This window comes from Opisthorchis viverrini (assembly GCF_000715545.1).
Source record: "Opisthorchis viverrini unplaced genomic scaffold opera_v5_573, whole genome shotgun sequence".
Classification (NCBI taxonomy): Eukaryota; Metazoa; Platyhelminthes; class Trematoda; order Opisthorchiida; family Opisthorchiidae; genus Opisthorchis; species Opisthorchis viverrini.
This window is the reverse complement of record NW_008752238.1, coordinates 136,926-159,732: the sequence shown is the minus strand read 5'-3', so window position 1 is coordinate 159,732 and position 22,807 is coordinate 136,926. Positions and strand designations below refer to the sequence as shown.

The following is a 22,807-nucleotide window of genomic DNA, read 5'->3' as shown; positions in this document are numbered from 1 at the left end:
GTTTTGAAAACGCAACAGCGTGAGCAACCGCAGAATTTACATGTTCCACGTGAAAGTCATCAGTAGACCATCATGATCAGCCGCACAACGTTCTGCGTGCAGTACCAACGACAAGTGAAATATCAGCTGCAGTGATCGACCCGCAACTCAGAATACCATCGAGGTAATTTGTAATTTACGATTATACTAACTGATGTGGAGACCAAATGTCCGGGAGAAGACATGGTCTTGATATTGACTCATGAGTTTCCTTGTTTGTGTGATCGCTTTCCGTTCAACCTGTGAGTCACACACATGAAAATGACATTCTTGGAGTAGAGATTTGCCAGTCGTTCAAAACCATCAACCTGGCTAAGCGTTTTTCCGATCTTTTTTATAGTTCCTCTGGGACATGTCGTCAGTTTAACCATGATACCATTTGCACTGGACTGGAGCTCATTTCTCAAGGCTAACGGATTTATTCGACTCGATTTGAACTGCCCCGAGGGGTTGATGTAAGCGCCGTTTCAACTATTAGACTTAATATGCCTAACGTTGTTTGAGATCAGTGACGTGAATCATAGAATCAACCAACCTGGAAGTTTGGACCACATTGGCCACCATAGTGCTGAAACCGAACTCACGACATTCACGAGAAAATGAGACCGTTCATATTGTCATCTCTGAACTAAGAAATACCATTGATTAGAGAATGTCCATGTGGACAGGTCGAATAAGCTCTGAGAAACGACACGTCGAGATACGGGGAAAACGGTCACTTATTCAAAGGAACCTGACGTCACACTAAAGGCGTCAAAGACGTTGAACAGTACAACATCCAAACGGTTGCGTCCGATTTATTCGGCAAATCCTACTAAGACGAACTGCAAGAACTACGGAGCCATCAGCCTCTCACTGACTGAATATTGTAGCAAAGATCTGAATGGATGCTGAAGATTCCAGCCAAATAGGCGCTATTTTCATCTGTTGCATACCGAGCGATCGCAAACGTTACTCAGTTGTTGGGCATACGAAAGATAAGGTGACACAACTTGAAAAACACTGGGCGCCTACGACATGTGTTTCGTTGACTGAGTGAAAAATGGACCAGCCCAGAGTCGGTCGCGATACAGGACGAAATCATTTATGAATACTGAGGTACTAGGCTTGTTTCAAGACAGGATTCGCATTCTGTTAAAACTGTCCGGAAACGTCAAATGGAAGTGGGAACATAATTAAGGCTGTGTTTGTTTCATGCATCCAGACATGTTGCTTCCTTCCGATGAGAGCAGACCCAAAATAAACAAACAGTATTCTGATCAAAATGGAGGAAATTCGATGAAGTTGAGAAGATAATTTGGCAGCTCACCAGTATATATTTATTTATGTGAAGGTCAGGTTTGTTGGGTTCTGTCCCCGGGACTCACGCCATTTACCGTCATCCGTTCGCACTTTCAACATGTCCCCTTAAAACATTCCACCTGCAGCCCGATTTCCCACACTGCTCACAAATGCGATGGATTTGATTTCCGTGCACGGTTCTCATGCGCCGATCAAGATTCCACTTTCGACAGAACAGTGCCCTACACTCCTTGCACTCTTGACGCGTCTCCTCTCGGTGAACAGATCGCCGATACTGGAACAGATTCTTCCAACTTGAAAAGCACTTCCCGCATTCAGGACATGGATTTCCGCTTTCCTATGATTCCCGCACTCGTTTACTGGATGTTCTGACAGGATTGTGGTGTCCACTGGCGTTTTTTCTCTGAATATGTCGCTTAAGCCCACGCTCGCTAGTGAATGATTTTTCGGACACCTTACACTAGAAATTGGCGGTTTCAGCGTGTACCTCCTGGTGTTTGATTGCCGCCAACAGGTTTGTGAATGAATTACGACATATTGGACACTTGTGGGGTGCTTCACAGTTCCCTTGTCTCTTTGGTTCGTTTGGCTGAACAACAGTTGGACAGCCATCTTCGGTTCTGTCAGCTGATTTTATCCCGTTTTGGAAGGCTGTTTGAAATTTAAAATGGTGAAGAGTTAGTTATCAGTGTTGCTTAATTCGTCTTCTGGCCTATAATTACTCTGAATGCAACGGCAATGAAATGAACGTACGTCTCAAATTGCACTCAATTTTAAGAGGTGAAAGAGTTCACTTCTTCCTTCATGTGACAACTAGGTCCAAATGGTGCTGAAACTCAAGGATAATGTACAGTCCACATCTAAGGCATTCGCATAACCCCCGGCCGAAGCTCAAGATCAGCCCGAAAAAGAATGTCTCGCTTCATGTTACACGCAACAGGTCAAGAAGCACTGAATTCCACTAGAGGTATTAAGAGACTGGAAACGTGAAAATGAGCAGGAATCTGAGAAACGCTGCACAGCTGTTTCATTCTCATCGTACATCTACTGGGATATTCATGTCCATTGAACGCCAAGCCGTTCAATCACCTTTATCCGTTTCTTTCGCTTCCAATTAAGCAGCATCTAAATCCCTTTATCCTATACTTATGGAATTACCATGACGTGGCTATCTTTCGACTGACTTTTGATCCATGACTACTTGGCTGCAACAGACACGTGATTTGTGAACAACCTTCTTCTGTAGGACATTATGTGTTGATATAGTGAAACAACTCGTCAGTTCGACTTTCATAGGACAACGAACCCGACCACCGGGATAGAAGCGTGGTCTCCATTTGGATAGATTAACATGGTTGTCAGATGTGTCCGTTTTTGGCATTAGTTGTGGAACGTTCCATGTTACTGTTACAACAGGTTGAGCGGTTTTATGGAATAAAACCATATTCCCTTTATTCTACACCACATTTCTGCCTCCTCGGCACAAAGCCCTAAGCCGATGTGCCCTGAGCAGCTGGGAAAGTTCCGGGCAAACGCAATAATTCTCAAAGACGAGAGTTCAATGGCCAAAAGAGTGAACTTAATGGAATATTTATTATTGACAATGAGACTAAGGATTGTCACCGAAATTTTTTCGGAACCTTTTATTCGATGGAAGGATAGATTTTGCTTAAGTAACGGACACGCGAACCTGGCATACGAATAGTTTGGGCGGGTACTATAAATATTCCCGCGAGGGTTCACGTGTCTAAGCAAATATAGCAACCCTTGGAACCGTTTCGATCAAAACCAGGGCTCAGAAGTTTGCAATCAATCGACCTAGCACAAATGAAGGACAGCTGAGAATACAAAGATACCCAAGCGGCATTACCATTGACAGTTCACCTAGATGGAACCTGTCGGGATCTTCAGAATTTGGTGATTGTTTTTACTACTTTCTTTATTGCAAGTAAGAGGTTATTTGGATGAAGTACGAGCATCAACACAACAGTTGTGTTCAAAACTAGTGTGCCATTTTTCATCCCATCTCAACCCAGTTCTCATGACATTTCCAAAGTAGGACGCACGGTCTCGCAATCATTTTCCGCAGTTTTGAGGACAAAGCGCTCTCCGGTAGCTGGCAAGCTCTCTTCCTCCGATCAGCTCGTCACATGCTGTTAGAGAGCTTGAAGATGAGGATGCCGCAACTTATGACGCCTTTTGCAGTCGCCGAAATGAACGATAATTTTATATCTTCAGGTACGTTATACCCGATTACACGTAGGTAGATAATTTTGAGTAGAGCTTCAACCCGCGTAGTTCAAGATGATTATGCCTCCAACGTGCAACCAATGGCCGGAAAGCGGTTTATGCTAAACTGTTTAGCCGCGAGTTAATTGGGATTTCTATGGTTTGAACTGCCCCGGGGATTCAGGAAACTGCACAAATGAGGTCGCCAAATCGCACTAGCGGCAACATGCAGTTTCGCGATTATTGCATACAGACCGGATTCACCAATAGTCGGAATTCTCTAACAAAAATCAAAAGTCTCCCCGCATTAATATCTTACTATGTATGGTTTAGGACTTACCTCTAGCGGTTGAGTGTACGAAAGTGTACGGCTTAAACGTCCTGCATGGGCGTCAGAGTCAGTTACACGTAAGATGGGCCGAACGCCAACCAAATGGTTCTTCAAAGCTGATGTGAGGACCAAGCTTGAACGAGTGTATCTGTGATACTACTCTGGGTCAGGTATGCCACTAGTAAGTTTTCTTCTTGTAAATGCACTCCGCAACGCTTGAAATGGGAGATCTGTTGCGCAGTTTCTTGAGTTGCGCTTTAGCATTTCCTTGGACTTGAGCATTAGTCATTGGATATCCAGGTAAGTTAAAACTAGTATCCCATGCTCGATTTTAGCCGACTATTAGATTACAAAACGAAGTGGCTTCTGTTGAGGAGGGCTTGTTTAGCACAGTCGTTCGCGAATAAGTTAACGATTATTCCCCAAAGCTTTTGAAGGACAATATATTTGGTAGAAGTTAAAGTAGACTCTGATACACCATCATGAAAATTTCGTAATAGCGTCTCACACACGGGGGCGCATCCCATTACCAAGCGACTCAACTCGCGTACTGTAAAACAGACAAAAGAGATCACGCAAAATGTGCCCAAACTGCAACAGAATTTGTCTGATGCGCGACGCGGCACTACAGTGCAGATACACTCAAGATCGCCTTCAAACTACTTCAAACTCCCGGAATGTCACGAATATCTTCCTCGGGACACTGCATTGTTGGTGGATGTGTGGAACAGATTATTTTCTCGATTTCCTGGCAACATGTCACTTCCAAAGGACCAGTCACGGGTGAATTCATTGTGCCTGTCATGTCTGAGAAAATCCCCGTTTCTTAAGTGATACCGTCCAAATTGACTACACATGCTGATGTCCTGCTCATTTGTCCAAATAAAAATAGAATTTCCTCTGGAAGGAAACGATTCCATCTCCTATTGGGGTGCTTGCTAGTAGCGATATTTTTCTTCAAAATAGAATTTCTCTGGAAGGAAACGATTCCATCTCCTATTGGGGTGCTTGCTAGTAGCGATATTTTTCTTCAAATTTGTAGTGTTCACGGACGCTGAGGAACATGAAAGTCACCCAGATAATTGTTAATGTTCAGTGCAGAGCAACCATATTGGCAAACGATCAACTGAAAAGTACCAAAAAACAACAGTGCTAAATTGCGACCAAGATTTGCTTTCTCAAATCGGCCCTAAGAATCCTGCCTTTGGTAATTTATACGGGAAGTAATAACGCGAGGATGCTGATGGGTGGAGTTCGATAATACAGTTCGTGTACGCACTGCACAACTCAACGCAGTTCGCTGTAATTCGAAATCTAGCCTAATTTCCATGGTGACATTTGTGACTTTGTGGGAAAGCGAGCTGAACTCACCATGATTTTCGGTCGCCAAATTATTCGCTGTACACAACAGCGCCCAAAGTAGTTCAGTAGTGTTCATTTTTACCCTGTGTCTACTGCGATGTGTCCTTGTTGTATCTTTATAGGTTTGTTCATTATGGTCAGGCGTTCTGTGCAGTCTGAGTTTATTGATTGCATCTGTTGAAATTATTGGTCCCTTGGAGTTTAGTCAAAATCATCTGATCACATGACTGGACGAAGTAGACCACTGAATTAGTGCTCCAATTTTCCATGAGTCCTTCTTTCTATCTCAGAATTAATTGATAGGACAAATAAATTCGGCAGTCTGGAATTTGTATGCAAATTTTAGGCAAGGCACAGACTTCAGGCGACCAATTAACGGTGGTGCCTGGAGGGCATATTTGATGGCTGTATCACTTCTCATGGCAAGCTGTTCAGGACCACATATGGGCAGGACAACTAAGATCCACTGTTTCAAGTATGTCGATGGAGTCAAGGAGTCTTTCTACGAAGATCTCAGGATTGCGTGACATTCTGAAACTTTCTGATGTTTCAGCGCACCCAGAGCACCATGCATGAACGGAAGTGGCAGGTTCGTTTCAAATGGGTCACCGACTGTATGGGTGAGATCAATTTCCTGGAGCACTGCCTGTAGACGGGATTCATTTTGTGTGCTGACTGACATGAATAAGCAGCTTGAACCAAACGAAAGGCTAGTGTTGAACGCCCAAATACATTCAAAATTTCACACTCTGTCACAGAATCAACAGGTTAGACATTGTCCTAATCAAAATGGAAGTTCAGAAACTGAACTTATCTACAAACGTGGACTGGGCTCACGCAGATAATGGATTTCGATTATTCCTCTACTTCGGGCTATGGTCGAGCTAAGACTAACGTATCATCCAATAATAAATCGGTTTATGCAGCATATATGTGTTGTACATTGCAGTGCGCTTATTTGTCTGCTCTCCGTAGACAGCATAGCTCACGAAGGCACCAAGGGATAGAACTAGTGACGATCAATGTAGTCGGTTTGAGAGATTCACCAAATTCCACTCCTTAGACTAGTCACGCGCAAAACAAATTATTTGAAACCGAACTGAGTGGTGTGCGGAATCACAGGCTAAGTCAAATTGTGTCTGGAAACACGCCCTCATCCAATAATAACTGCTTGGCAGCCGAAAGTGTTCCAGTGCGGATGTTAAATTTTTATTTTGCCTATTTAACTATTGCCCTCGGAATTCCGTGTATTGTTTTAACGTAAAATAATACCAGATTGTGCGCGGATGGAATTCTGCACTCATCTCCGAATGACGTGCGCGAAAACAAACTTCTGGAGAGTATCGGCAACAGCAGATGTTTGTATATCCCTCTTCCCCAACTGAATACACCTCACGGGGTGCTCATTGGCCAGATTGAATGATTTGTAAGAAGTATTTCTCTTGAGCAAAGCGCTGGATGATCCTCTTTGAAGTTGTCCAACCTTCACTTTGCCTGGCACGTCAGTCTCGTCAATGTGTATAAACAAATCGTTGAATCTAAGCTTTGAATCCGTGGAACACCGTGTAAAATGCGGAGCACTATCTCTCTGATCACGCTGCAGCCCAGGAGTTCACAATTTGCCACTAGGAATAGGCGTTGTGTGCATCGCTTTCATCCAGTATCATAACCGTGAATCTGCGCGATGTGATATCCTCTCAGTCAGATAGACCCTAGCCTCAAACAAAACATAGAAAGATTAGAGTCAAGACACATGTAGAACCATGCCTGCTGAGGCAAATAAGGCGAATCGAAACTGTTCAGCTGTATCACCAGTTTTGGTGCCTGGCTCTGATGATACCACCCGAAGGGAGTACTCGGCCGAGATAACGCTAGACTGTCCAAGCATAGACAGGATGCAGCCGAGGTGTAACTCACGAGCATTCCGCTCAATAAATTCCCGCTTTTATCTGAGAGTCAATAAGTTAATTCGACCCCGATCATTCGACCAGTCATGCCTGAAGGAATGAATTTTTAACGGAAGATTGCATCCTAGACAATGAAAAGGCACTCGTGATTTTCTTCTCTCCCTTTCCGAAATTCGAGCAACCAGTTTTGAAAGCTGGCGTCCATCTTTAGGGTCTGTTCATTAATGCATTTGCTTTTTCTGTGCTTCTATCTTGTTCGAAACCCGAAAACGCTGGTCCCTGTGCTGATTGGCCCTTTCCTGATCTGTGTTGCGTTGTGGTCTGCCAACTGATTTAAACTGAATGGCGCAGTTTAGTTTCGTGACGCAAATTGAGGGAGCCATCAGTCTATAAACCCACCGCCCTGTAGTGTTTTCGTTAGAATAAATGGATTGTTGGATTCGAAAAAAATCATTATTTTGCATCAGGTTTTCAAACCAACCTCAAACTTTGCAAACCGAAGATGGAATAGTGACGCGATCCATCCAAAGTAACCAGCGGTTGTTGAAGAGAATTTTTGCTCTACATCTACCCCCAAAACTCACTAGAGGAGTTTTGCAAACTAAAACCAATTTGATGGTGTTACTTCTCAGAAACCGGGTGGTCTGATCCTCTTGGGTTGCGGTTTTTGTGGCTTGGTTTTGTAAATTCTCAATTGTTTGATATATAATTCTGACAGCCTCCTTAGGTGTTTCAATCCTTTAAAATGGGCGTTATTAATGTTTCTGTGGAGGCACCTGCAAAATGTACAAATGTACAAATGCAAATGTACAAAATTTTAACTGAAACCCGTAGCAATTCCTGGGGCCAAGGCGGACGATTCAACCAGTTCGTTCCCTGTGGGGAAGTGGCCATCTTTCGCCGCAAGACATCATGATTTTGTTTGCAATATCTGGTGCAGAAAGAACTAGACAACATTGCTGGTATTTGAATAAAACTGGCGCTCATCAGAAACAAAGCAGCCGGTGGCCAGGACGTTTTGAATTCGTTTAGAATTCTAGATCAGACGATTCTTTTGAATTCCGAGCCTCGGGATACCTAGGATTCTCAAATTTGTGGCAATCCGGGGAATCGGTAATCAACATCAGTGCAGCTAGAAGGGTTTTACTCAAGCGCAGTATAGTTAGGGTGCCCTAAACACTGGATGCTATTGCATTTCTTCGCAACTCGTGTGGATTCAGTTTACGCGGTTCATGTCAGGGTTTTCCAACACATGGGCTATTTTGCAACTTTTTCCGTAAACTGACACAAAATCTAATCTGGATTAAAATCGGAAATGAGTTATCGAATCAGGAGGCGCCTTTTCTGCGAAATCCACCGCACTTCAAATAAAATTTAAAAACAGCCAAGCTCTCACTACGCCAGTAATCCAACACGGCCGAAATGTCTCCTCGTACCAATAGTGGCATGACAACACGGTACACGTTCCATTTGATCGAGGTCTATTTCAGGTTTGCTCGACTTGCTGTTGACTCTACTGATTTATGCCATGAGGAAAACTGACAGACGTTGATTCCTTGTTCATCGCCGTTGCTCTGTGCGCTGTTGGAGATTCTAGTGCCCAGTAATGCCTCGGGAGACAGCGCACTAGAAATGCTAACTGTAGAACAGTTGGGTTTAAGAACGCTGGATGTCGCGTCTTGCGTCATTCGGATAGAACTGTCACCTGATCAGCACTTGTGTAGATTCGACTGCTGACGGATAGTGGTGTGGACGTATGTCTGCGCAATCAATATATGCGTCCGAGCTGGTCACGGTCACCCCACTGACGTAATCATGATCGCTAATCTCGATTGGTTCGTATCATCCCATAGTACAATGGCTTATCTGACCTCTATCAGACAAGTTTCCCGATTTTCGTTAACGGTGTCGAAAATCAGAGTTGAAAATCAAGCATTTATTGAGAGGGCAACGCAAATGACATAAGTGAGTTCTGGTAGCTGAGATTTTTCATACCTGCCCTCGATTACTCTCTAAATCAAAACAAAATTTGGGTGACTTATATCTAGTTCCACAAATAAAGCGCTTCGATTTCCTGTTTAGACCAGTTTAATCGTCCGATTATCTGCATTATTGGTGGAGATGTAGAACAGATTATTCACCTAGATGTCCTGACAACACATCACTTCCAAAGGAACAGCCACGTGAGAATTCATTATGCCGTCATGTCTGGGAAAAACCCCGTTTCTAAAGCAGTAACGTCCAAATGACTACAAGGGCCGCTTTCCATTCGCATTCCCACAAGAATCTCACAACTCTCAGACCCGACTTATCGTGGTGCCTTTTCAATGAACACAGTTCTGTTTGCCACTAGCTAAACTCCTTGGCCTAGGGTTATCATGGATTTCACGCGCTTGGACTGCCGCGGATACACTTGGAACTGCACAAATGAAGTCACCCGATATCTAAATGCCTTGACGAACGTAACGGCACACCACTGATGAGCCGCGCGAGTTTGTATGACCAGCGTAGAGATTCCTCGGTCTGGACTGTGCCAGCATTCTTAAGTCACGTTTAGATGAGGAAGCGGGGCGTCGGNCAATTATTCCGAGGTGCCTACACCTCCAACCAGACACAATGAATATCACGCGGCTCACATCCGGGAAGGCGAGTCGCACCAACAGCATCCAAGCATTTCGTGATCTACTTCATAAACCTTTGCCAAGTCAAGGTTTGGCCACCTCTCTGTTTACTCTACGCTGTGCTGGGCACAGAGAACAGCACTCTCTTCTGCAAACGATGTTTCGGCATACGTAACACATGTCCCAACTGAGGCACCTTCTGGTGCTGGACACATTTTTCAATGGAAGTACCCATTTCACAACCGAAAACCCGCTTTCTAACTGCCATGTTACGGATTCGCCGATATCAACTCACACGAGCTATGGTTCTGAGACAACGATTGTCGAACACCTATGATCTATGCTCGTTATTGTTCTTATCTAAATGAATTTGCCACACAACTATTTTTGTCGTATGCTTCGTTTAGTATGAGCTAAAATATACAGCAGTATGTTACCTTTCCGCCAAGCACACTACTCCTAAGCCCACGAGCAGCCTCACGCGCCCGTGGTCCATTGCGCAGGCGTAGTCATGGAGTTCTAGCTGCTGCGGTTCTGTTCTGTCCCAGGTTATGAGCAACTGATTACCAAGACACTGAGTTTTGCCACAAGAGAGAATAGGATTTGAATGGAGCTGCACTTCCAGACTGTTCAGGCACTCTTGGATTCTTCAACAGCTCGATTCCAAAAATGGACGTAAAAGTCTGAAGCACAAAGCTTCGACAATAAAAATTGCCAAACTTTCATATAAAGCGATCCGTCTTGGTAAAAGACATTCATTTTTGCCACTAAAATATCCCGGGATACGCATGAAGCCTGCGCCAAGCGCTTCCAAGTGCTAAGCGTACAGAACCCACGTGTTATGGAAAATAACACGGTATGCGTGTGCAGAAAGGACCCATAGGGGTTGTAGCCAGACGACATCCAAGCTAATGGGAATCACCCACGGACAGAACCAGGGCATCTTTCTGTACAGCGGCTGAGGTAAACCGGTGGGTAGTCCTGAATTCAGGGGATATACTTGAGACCCACAGATCTGATACAGCAAGCATTTCACAGAAAGCATACTGAAGTGAGTGTGCTCGCGAGACTTCTACTTTCCTCCTTTCACACGTACGAGACGCTTCAGGATAGGCTGTATTTCTGTCTAATCTGTGATTTCGCTGTTCCTCGTGAATGCCGCAGTGCGGCAAGTATCCATTTGCCGCAAGTCTGCTCGCAGGGCTTGCTCGGTGTGGCCCAGAGAACTGCACTGACAAACAGACGGGTCGTATCCAAAATTCTTCGGAAATTATCCAACTATTTTACTACTGCTGGCTGATAAAAACAGTATAAATACACTCGAGCGCTCGATCACTCAGCCTCCAGCTGCCCATCAGTGGTATGTCGAGCACGTACCTGGTTATGGCGAAATCTCAATGCACTAACAGTTAGAATAATGGTGATTTTATTGAAGGAAACTACTCACAAGTTTGCTGAAAACTCTTCGACAGCCGACGACGGGTTTCGCTTCTCCTGGAGCTCACCAGGGAGGCGCAGTCCCCGAGTTTCCACCAACTATTCTGTACTTGCGAGTAGTTCTCTCTATGAAAAGATACTGAGATATCTCGAATATCGCGCAATTTGGAGGATGAGGCAGCCTGTTTGAAGCACATTCACTTCTAGCATTTCATGCACCAGAGACGCTCAGCTGGAACATACAGCCTGTTAGGGGACATGGTTGATGATTTCATCAGAAAATTCAGTTTAGAGGTGAAACGAATTTCTGTTGAACTATTTTTGATTCTGACGCGAATAATCTATCTCTCTCTGGTTACTTGGTTCTATTTCAGTAAACGAAGATCGCAGTAAAGAAACGAATATTCCAAAGAACATCGTTTTTTTGTGTTGCGCCGTTTCCTTCAGTTTGGTGAGCAACAAAATCAGAACGATAAGAGAATTTAGCAAGTATTAGCAGGAAAGCCACACTTAAATTCGATTCAAACCATGTGGTATGGCCGATCAGTGCCCCAAATCGTACTGCATATGCGTACTTTTGAGTATAGGCCAAAGAGAAACGAATAAAATTCGTCAGAAGTGTGAAAGAAGTTTTCAAGGAGCTATCAACAACAAGCTTTTCACCACCAGACCATTCTGACATCATGGCGAATATATTCGGTTCACTAATCGATTTCGAGCTCATCTTTGGTGGGTTAAGTTCACAATAGAATGTTCGGATGGTGGACTGCAGTTCAAGACCAGTGAACTGAAGTGTGTTCGTCGCCCACTCCTCATTTAGTGGGGGGGGGCGCAAAGCAAAAACTAGAAAGTGCGCAGATGCATGACATATTAACTTCGGATGAATCTTCGTCCAGCTCGTTCAAACTAAATCTGGTCCACCATTTCAGTGAGGACCATAGTCTTTCCGGCGGTTGAAAATCAAAGTAAAGTTGTGTACTGAAATGAGTGGGCCACGATTTGATGGACATCACCGGGTTTGCGTTTAACGGGTTTTGCGGAGAAAAAAACTGGCACCAACGAGTGTACTTACAAATTTCTATACGCATATATGGAATGGAGCTACTCGCCAGATTGCTGAAAATGATTCGACGACCCGGCAGGTGTCTTTTGACCCATCAGTGGCATCATCAGGTATACACTCTCCAGGGATTCCTTTGAAGGTGTCCCCTTCCTGACCTCAGTTGGTTAAGAGTTCTCGAAATGTGCCCAGTTGCACACCGAAAACTTGACCGAACAAGCCAGACTCAACTGAATCTTGCTCTTTATGCCGGCTTACCCATGATAGCTCTATCGATTTCAGGAGGGCGGTCTGCGGCATTGATTTTTTTAATTTATTGTTCGACGAAAGGTTATTTTTCGATCACCATGATCTTGTGAAGGCAAGGTTTCCTCATTCGGAATATAACAGGTGATAAATTGTGTGATAGGTGTCCATAGATACACTCGTTTCCAAATCAGTTTTGTTTTCACGAGACACCCATCTATATGTCTTATTCATGAGAGTCTACAACTGAATGTGCTGCACACAGGACCATCATGATTTTAGTTGGAACGCTCTTCGAGATATTGCAGTATATTTTCAAGAAATAAACTACTCACAAGTTTGCTGAAACTGTCCGACATCCCACGACCGGTTTTGACATCCTTGGGTCTCACCAGTTAGAGGCCTTATGAATGCGGTCCGATTTGGGTTCAACTAGAACATAAGTTTGACTGAAACTCGATGTCTTTGCCTACCGTATGAGCCCCAAGAATCGCGAAACTAGTCATGCGCTGTCGGAGAGTTATCAGCAAAGCCGTCAGAAGTTTTCTTTATGTCGGTGTGGATTGTTTAATGTAGACACTCGTGTGCGCTCACTCGTCAAATTCACGCACCTTGATTGTTGACTACTTTAAAACGAAGTAACACACGTCACACTATCGGAGTTTATCCAAAAACATCGCAGAATATATTATCTTTTTGCTAAGCATATTAATCGTGATGCAGAATGTGTTCCAGTAGCCCTCGAGTAGGTTATAAGCAACCAACTTTGCAACTCACTGTGTTTCGCCACACAGAGAGAACAGGATAGGAAGGGAGCTGCACTCCCAGTGTTTGCGAAATCCTGGGTCCTTCAAGAGCCCGAATTCACATAGCCTGTGTTTGAAGGAACTAGTCTGACGCACACATATTTTGCAATGCAAAAAGGGTAAATTTTCATATAAAGCCATCCGCCTTGATAAAATACATTCAATTGTGCGCTCAAAATATCATGAGTTACGCATGGAGCCTGCGTCAAGTGCATTCAGTATGGACTTTTTTGAGTGCTGTGTTGAGAATAAGATCCAGTTCTCTGTTACATCATCAGTCGCAAGTGCTCGCCATAAATCAAGACTAATGAAGCCAAACACTGGGCAGGGTAGCCTGAAAGCAAGCAGCCACATGTGACTGGGTTTAATTTTTTCAACTACTCAGCTACTCAACTACGCCCACAACGAAACAGCAGAATGTGTATAAATCCGTGCCTCACTCAGCTGCAGCGCGCGCCCCCAAGCATGTCGTCGTATGTGATAATGCGACTATCTCAAGTCGGCTTTCCCAATTCACGGTTCAGCAATCAACACTTCGTCTTAGATTCCCGCTACCATGAAGTCCATTAGCGGGTTAGTTGACAGTTTTCCCGTGATCATTTGCGGTCCTCCAGGCGCTGGTGATTTCCGGAACTACGGATTCCGAATTGAGGCAATAGGTACTCTGATGTAGGAGATGGTGGTACCTGGTGTGTAACTCGCACCTAAACTGTCTTTTGCCATTAGCTTCCCCTGTGGTCTTGTTGCTGAACACGATAGGTTTTCCCATCGCCCTATGTTTCCACATCCTGACCTACGCTCATTGCTGGCCTGATACAGATACCGGGCCTTCGGCAAAAGAACCAATCAAATACAGTCATTCACGCACAAGTCCTAATCACTCGCGTTGCTGCATTCTCTGCTTCGAAATTGTGTGCTGAAACGCCAGGAATTGGACTGTTCTCTGATTGTGCAACCTGGTTTCAAGAAAACTTAGGTCTTTCCTTACCCACATTTGTGAAAACCGATGGGCTTTCGGCAACCCGATTGTGCGTTGGGTAACGAAACATGCATCACGTGAATCGTGTCAGATGGCACATGAGACGCACTCCATGAGGAATGCTTCGTTTGATGAAGTATGATGGAAAAGAATGGTACAGATGTTACGCTGTCGAAGTTCGTGTGTTACCACACAGCGAAGAGATCCACTTACGTACAATTTGATATCCACCTCGGGACAGATACCCGCAAAATAAACGATTTATATTGAACAAATTCCGAACGATTTGTGAGCAACTCTGAATGGAGATTCTGTTCTAGAATCCATCGACTGCAGTCCCTGATTCCCCAAACCATTCAGTTGGGTTTTTGATGCCTCTTTATTGGGCATTACGAATCTCATGGTCCAAACCTCATGTTTCTAACTGTTCCATCCCAGGCTGTCCTACGCATCTCTTTTACTGGTTCAATCGGGACGAACAAGAGAACCACAAGGTGTAACCCATTGTTGCTTGATCAACCTATATAATAAGGAATCCCTCGTTATTCTGAGCCCGGGTTTTATCCAAATGACTTCGATACAGAACTGGTCACTTCTGTTCACCTGCATCACGTTCGTAATTCATTCCAAATTCTAAACTGCCATTTTCATAATGACAAAGTCCGGCGTGTTGAACTACTGGTTTATTTCAAACTCTTACAGGCATACCTCTAGTACTTCTACTTCTCGAAGCCAAGTATTCATGTCAATCTCCGCATACATTGGAATCTTGCTCCACGCACTGATTCTCACGCCAGGTATTGGGTGTCACCCATCCATTAATGCCGGTGGACCATTTGGGACTAGCTGGTCAATTCTTGTTCTGCATTGTCTTCAGTGTACCTTCGGATTATCAGAAAGGGCCTGATGATTTCGCGATTGTACTCGATGCCCCGAACGGCGATACCTTCCGCCTCTTGAGTCGGCCGATAGCCGTAAAGCAGTCGAATCTCGCTCCATCCTATCATCCTAAAGAACCATGTGTGAGGTTCGACACGGGCATCAAGCATATCCTATACGAACCACTAGTAATTTGTCCGTTGAGGAATGTGCCTTTCCTCAAAGTCTGTATTTGTTTTTCAGGGTATAACGACGTCTCCCTAACTGTTTCCCCTACTAATTAATTGAGAGGGAACCGCATTAGACAAAAACAAACACACTGTCCCCTTCATCCCCCTAGACCCGGTGATATGAAAAACGGTGATCAATAAACTCAGATTACAGACCCCAATCATACCTATAAAAAGGACAGCAGTTTCGAGATCACAATGCACTAACGGGAGAACGAGCACTGTTCAACTACTTTTGACTCTGTTGTGTACATCTAATATTGTGGTGGCCAAGAATGATTGTGAGTTTTGTCCATTTTTATATGTTTGAGGGACTTTACAACATAACACGTAGTGTTATTTTCACACACGGTAGGCTCACTAAATTTCCCCGTGAATTTTATGTAGCTGGGATATCAAGTCAGATAGACTATCTTACCTCCACACCCCAACCTCAAGGGCCGTTTGTAGAAAGACAACCCTTAATGAATTGCAGTCGATTCAAAGTGCAGTCCGCACTGAGTTGCAGTATCACGTATGCCAACAAAAGCTTCAACATGATCCATTCATTCGAAATTATTTTCTGTCTTTTCCAGTTTACGAGCTGAGCAGCTTGTTTTCGGAGTACGCCCCCTTATGTGAGTCACTGTTATGAAAATCGCTTTTCAGTTGAGGTGTAACTATATATTTTTTCTGTCAAATGATTGTGCCGTTTCGTTGAATGTGATTTGAGTTGTTTCCAGGCCGTCCTCATTCCCAACTATGGGGGTACTGGAGAACTCTACCCACAAGTAGCCATCAGACTTGAATGTGACTCAATCGCCGCCTTGCAGGACGCAGTTACAAACTTGTGCTTATAGCTCAAGTAGAAACTGTTCGCGATTAACCGTAATTCGGCCATGAGCTATTCATGAGCAGCGTGACCATTGAACGATGGGCGCAATAAAGCTCAATTCGAACTGCATTTAACAGTTATCCTACGCGCCACTGGGAATACCACACTTTAATGTGGTGAAACGTGATTTATTTCTGCAACTCTGTGAAGCGTGGACGCCAAGGTGGCTTTATATGTGACACACTACATAAAACGTTTGGCACGAGCGTCGGACAAACACGTCTCACCCAATCATGAAATCGGTAGCCAGCGAGCTTAGAGCCCACGTCTAAAGAACTTTGATGAATTTTATTGTTATGTACGTATTCCTTATTCCTCCGCTTACACAAGTTCTTATCCAAACGTCCTCACGGCACTTGTTTAAAATTCATGTGACTGAATCAGCATATATCTTGTCTATTATCAGGTCTTTATTGTCGGCTTTTGACGAGGATTGGTTTGATAATTTCTCTCCCAGAAGGCAATCCAGAGTGGAATGTAAGCGAGAATTTTAGGCAACCATGTTTTGAAGAATTTTTACAGGAAACACGTACGCAAAGGTCGATTAGTTGTGCTTGTGAGAGAAGAATTTTACTGCAGTTATGTCGCCAAAATTGAAGACTTTCGAATTTGAATGATGTGCCACTTTTAAGCCCACATTTTCATGAATCAATTTTTCATTCGCGCATTCTGTTTTGCCGTCTTTTGTGTGCGAAACTGTTCCGGTCGAATTAATTTTCGACAACAGAGTTTAAGATCCAATGCCTTGCCCAGTGAGGAATAGAGGTGGCAAATTAATTAGATTGCTGAGGAGAAGGAACAAAGTAACTTGGCTTCCCTCTGGAAAAAAATCCTCAGACTGGTACAAAGATAATATGGGGCCGAAATTCACAAGTAACACCAGTGAACAGAGCAACGACAACAAAGTTATCCGGTCCAGGGGAAACTAGCTGCATTCCGCCCGCGGTCTTCATTTTACATGCACGACGACAGTCATGTTTACAGACTCCATTTAGCTATGAACAAATTGTAAATACGCCGGCAGTGGTGGAGGTTTTACTCGAATTACTTGTACGTTCCAGCTGAAGAGTGGTGAGTCTCGTTGCCATCGGAAATGTGGCCACAGCAAACTCGTTTCGTATTAAAAGAACGGGTGGGAGTACGTGTTGCCTCAGTGTGAGCCGCATAAAAATATGGAATAGGTGATCGCTATCGAACGGTTTCGAGTTCGTTAGTAATCAGGTGGTTGCTGGAATGCACCATTGCGCAACTTGTAACATCCCCTCTCCTCAGAGTTACCAACACTTTTGAAATAGAAGTGAAGTGCTTGCCAAGTCTCACCCATTGAGGAAGTGCATCTACAACGTAAGGCCTCGATTGAATATTCCTAGGATCCATTCCAATGATATTTTCACTGTTGCTTTTAGAGACAGTCTAGTGAAAGTGACATCGATTTCTTCATCTCTTTATATTTTAAGCAGCAGCAGGGCCGTCGGAAATCAGAACGGAAGATCCGAAGAAACGAGCAGGCGTCGAAGAACCCTGTAAGTGTTTAGCATGCAGCAAATCATTCTCTTTTGTGTCCGATGCCATGAGGCATCACACAGTAGTGCACGCTAAAACTTCCGAGTTTTATTGCGGTGTGTACGAAATATCGTTCAAGAATAAGCGAAATCTAGGGGAACATATGAAGAGGAATTTCATAAGCGACGCAGACCACCCAGCAAACGGGCGCAATAATCACAGGAAAAGGAGAACCCATGTTCCGAATGCGGAAAATGCTTTGCAAATTGGAGCAATCTGCGTCGCCACCGGCGGTGCGTTCACCGGAATGGAAACCAACTACAGTGCCAGGAATGTGAGGTGCTGTTCTCCCAAAAATCCAACTTGGATCGCCATATGAAAACGAAGCACGAAACGCAAGATCAACACATTTGCGAGCAATGTGCGAAAACGCACCCTTGACGGGATGCGCTTGAGGAACATGTAGAATCTATCCACAACAAAGATGCAAACGCCACGACGGATTAACCAACACCGGATTGATCGAATTTGACCTACAGAAGGATAAATACACACTGAATATGACAATCGGTGGAATATTTTCTTTTTTTTGGTTGCAAAAGAAAGCGTAAACCCAATCATGTTCCTGTTCATGCTTGAGATTTCCGGACAATTCCATTGGCAATTATGTGAGATCATGAAATACGTTTAACTACTCACAATTGATGCTCGTGCTCACAGTCTCGGAAACCTACAACCCGAACTTAATGAGCAATGTATGACCGCGTTCTCATAGCAAATACGTGTTCTTACTCCCAACTTTTGGAATAAGTTTTTAGAAAAACTTGTTTCCGATCTGGTACCTTTTTCAATCCATCATTTAACCAAGCGTCGTCTATGGAGTGGCAAGCTGTGTTGTAAACTCCAACTTCTCCGCGAATACCCATCCTTGGACCTTGTAGTATCCTTGATGAGATTACGGTTATCAACGTGAGCGTCAACATCAGATGCGTCTTTGCAGTTCACTAACTCTAAATAGAACACCGAAATGACGAATATACCGCAGAACTACAAGAGTTTTACGCCAGCATTTGATCAATTCAATTAGAAATCAGGATATCACTGATGCACTATTTAACACAGTCGTTTAGACGCAATGTTAATGGAATGTTGACGTGCAGTATCTCAGTGCATTCATCGAGAAACCTTATCGATTTGTGACGTTCTCATCTTCACAGCTTGCAGATACTTCACCGTAACGGGGCAACCTCCATCACGATTTTCCACATTCAAGATAACCTGTTGGGCGTCTTCATTAGGCTTCACCATCACGTTGAATTTAGGTGCTTGAAAAGTTAATTTTTCAACTAATCTCTTTTTCTATTGGGTGCCGAAAACGGCCAGCGACCGTCAGGGTATAGCACTGTGCTGTATGTGACTTTACACTTAGTACTTACCTTATATTTCGTACTATGTTTTAAGCTTTCCCTCCCGTCTTTGTGGCCAGAAACAAAAATTAGACAGTCCTTGTCCACGCGCAGGTGATCAGGTCCACATGTGTCGACTTGAATTGTGCATACGCATTGCATGCGTCCCAAATTTGCTGATCCGGATGTACGGATAGACACGTGTGACAATGTCATTTCGCAGGAGGCCCAGAAATTTGTACGCCGCGTTGTAATTTCAAATCAAACCACGATACGGTTGACATTTTTCTTCCAGTTGGTTAAAAAACGGTGGAGAAGAGAGAAACGTCATAACAGCGCACCGAGGGATTTCATGTTTGGCAGCGGATCAACGCTAAACAAACAGGGCAGTCATCATGTGTTAATATTCATTAAAAAAATAGTACAAAGTTCAAAAGGACCCGAGCCTTCTTACACTCAAGTCCGCAGTACATCATCTAATTTTCAAAGGTCTGTTAGATGTTCCAAGTTGAATTGATAGATCCACCATAAACTGGGCTAAAAGACTCCTTCCCCTGAAGCAGCAGTTTCCTCCTTGCCTACTTGGTCCACTGGAAGCACGCACCGATCACGCTACCCAAGATTTGACAGCTACCTTGTACTACCGTTCACATCATCAGTATGTTGATTGACTGCAGCGACAAAGTTAAAATGAGCCAGCGCTACATCAACTTCCCAAATGGATGTGTTTGCCTTATAGTCCATCGTTTTCTTGTCTTAGTGAATGCCTATCTCCGAGAACGGCCTCCAATGATTGGCTCTCCGAATTTGAAGAAAATCGTTCAGCAAATCCGAATTTTCCGGGTTTCAATGGATGGTCAGACGGTTGGCAACACTAATCTCTGCTTTAGCGTGCTAACTTTCTCCTCCTGTGTTGTGAGGTTTCTATGCGGGAGCGTCAAGTCCACCATCCTTGTCCACAGCACACACAAACTGGGTATGACCCACTCGCCAGATCTTGCTTGCATTTTGAACGCACTATGTATCCCTGATTTGTGATCACCTCATCACATTCTATTAAGACAGGCATTTTTTAGTGATTGTTGCCTTCTGATAATCAACTTAATTACGTCACAACTAGAGTACTAAAAAGGTCAATTGAAGAATTCCACACGACACTTGGGTAAATACCGCTGAATCTACCTAAAACAACCAGCATGTTTGAATCACTAGTTTTCGGGCACCCCTCTTTGTTTCATTTAATCACCTGTGTGGTCGTAGCTCATGTAGTCGCCGGGCTCACTGCTGGGGAATGAATGTGGCATTTGTGTTGCTTCCGTGATTTGTGGAGTTCTCGTAACCATTCGACACCGTTAATGTTGCAATGCTATTTGTCTAGACCAATGTAGGGCCATATCCACTTTTTCAGCGAAAGCCTTCCTCCCCGTTAGAACACAAAGAGTTTGACCAGAACAATCGGGAATGATTCGCTGCAGAAGACAGCAAGGATGATTTTGTGACCATCACCGGACCGCATTCCACAGTCACATGCAAATACAGCCAGGAATGAAGCCGACGGATGAGTTTCACTTTCACTTGGCCTTTATCAATTCCAGGCATTTCTAGCTGAGGTCGTGGTCGAAAAAGCAGTTGATGCCTGATCTTCCATTTGGCAGTGACCACGTTCCGCAGCCACACACAAATACAGCCAGGAATGGGGCCGACGGGTGGGTTTCACTTTCACTTGACCTCCACTAATTCGACGTGCGTCAACCTAACACGACCAGCTCTTGTTGCGTGTTTTATAAGTATTCTCATGGTGTAATGAACATCTGTTATCTGAGTTCATCGACCAACTTCATCGATATCACGGTGTCTCGATGAATGAAATCAAAACCGACTCATCAGCTTCTTGAGGCCACTGTCTGCGTGGATTTCTATTCGAGATTGACAACAAATCAACAAAAGCGCTGGACAGAACGAATCAGGCTCCGGAAACCGAATGATTCTGTTATCAGAAGGCTAATATCCAGCATTCTGTGCGGGCTGTGTATGATCTCTTCTTGAGGTGAAATCTCGTTAGAACCACATAGTGAGGGATGGTAACAAAAATCAGCGGTTGTATGTTTGTAGACATAGTCAATACATGTGACAGTCAGGTAGCAAACACTCTGGGAATTTCTGACATTCTGATGCACCAGTAGAACGATGAAGGACGCAAGTGCTTCTGAATTCGCTCACGGAATATGATGGGTGCCACTGATGGGCTCTAGCCGGAGTGAGAGTTCCAGTCAGGTGTGAAGTGATTGGAATACTCGCCTTAGAAAAAAGGGAATACCAGTCTACTAGACATATTTTACCATACAATACACAGCAGAGTTGATCTTGTCAAGATTAAAAATGAACGTTTAGGAGTCAAAATGATCGGCGAACTCGAGTACAGGCAGATACGGCCGGTCGATAATGACTACTTTTCCTGCATAGTTATTTGGGCGATAATCAAGCTCACACTGGTGTAGCATGGATGATCAAGTCAATTTAACAAACAATTATTAATACAGTACATTACAGTGAGTTTGGTTTTTCAAGATTCTACAAAACAACGGCATCCACTCACCGTTGGGTACAGTGACCATCTTGTAGCGATTTTAACCGTGTGACTGCCGACCCAACACCATATGAGAATGATAAACGTTCATCCATTTTGTCTCTATATGTCCCATCAACCCGAAATCAAGTTATCAACTAAAGGGTGCGAGGAAAGTAGTCCCGTAAACCCGTTTGGGACTAGTGAGTAAATTCCTAGAAACATTTGAAATTCAACCGTAAACAATAGACCTAGATCGAACGCTAACTCTATTTGTCAAAACGCAGCATCTTGAATGCAGAATGCAGCTACTTAAGAGATCAAAACGTACGTGTGAAAGCGCGTACGCCTGTAACAGCCTTTCAGCGCACAGCTGCCATGCCACCCAAGGGGCTGGACTACTGCCGGTTTACCCAAGCCTAGATAGGAGGAAGTCGAGAAGCGGAGTTCGGGTTCGAACCACGGGCTTTCAAGTCCGTAAATTAGAACACTAACAACAGAACCATCTCGAACGGCCGCGAGCTACCGGTTCCTCTCAATCCAGTCACGAACAACACGAAGAATGCTGATAATCGGACATTTTTGGAGCTCATCAGGTAGGCGCAGTCCCCGAGTTTCTGTCAACCTTATGCTCCCAACTTTATGAGACCAAATTGGACTTATTATGTGTAGTGCACACCTATCAACTAGTGGGTTTGAAGAGCCGTTAGGAATGAAATTCTTGCTTCCACAGCCCACCCAATCGCACATGGTGCGCGTCTGCCTGACATGGCAGATCACAGCAACACTTCCTCGTCAATTGCTATAGTAGATATGGTCCGCAAGCCGTCACCACACTCCGATGGTCCAAATGGTTGCTGGCATCCAGTGGCTTGTCAGTGGCCATCAGCTGTTTGCTGGTTCGAATTCACTGAGCTGTTTCACTGGCTGAACGTTCCCTCCCGATTGGTCTCCGGGTCTCACCAAGAATGTAAGAATATTTTCACAGTTCCAAAACATGAATGAATTGTGGTTGCCAACACTTGTGCTA

General features: G+C 44.1%; 1 protein-coding gene across 1 annotated transcript in view; it reads right to left on the bottom strand.

The window, feature by feature from the left end:
• T265_11769 (hypothetical protein) overlaps positions 1–19,427 on the bottom strand; it is a gene marked incomplete at both ends in the record, with an annotated part of 41,339 nt that extends 21,912 nt beyond the window's left edge. Inside the window, one exon of the mRNA XM_009178520.1 lies at positions 19,242–19,427. Within this exon, the coding sequence (XP_009176784.1) occupies positions 19,242–19,427 (186 nt within the window). The remainder of the gene's footprint in view (positions 1–19,241) is intronic.
• Positions 19,428–22,807: the final 3,380 nt, after the last annotated feature.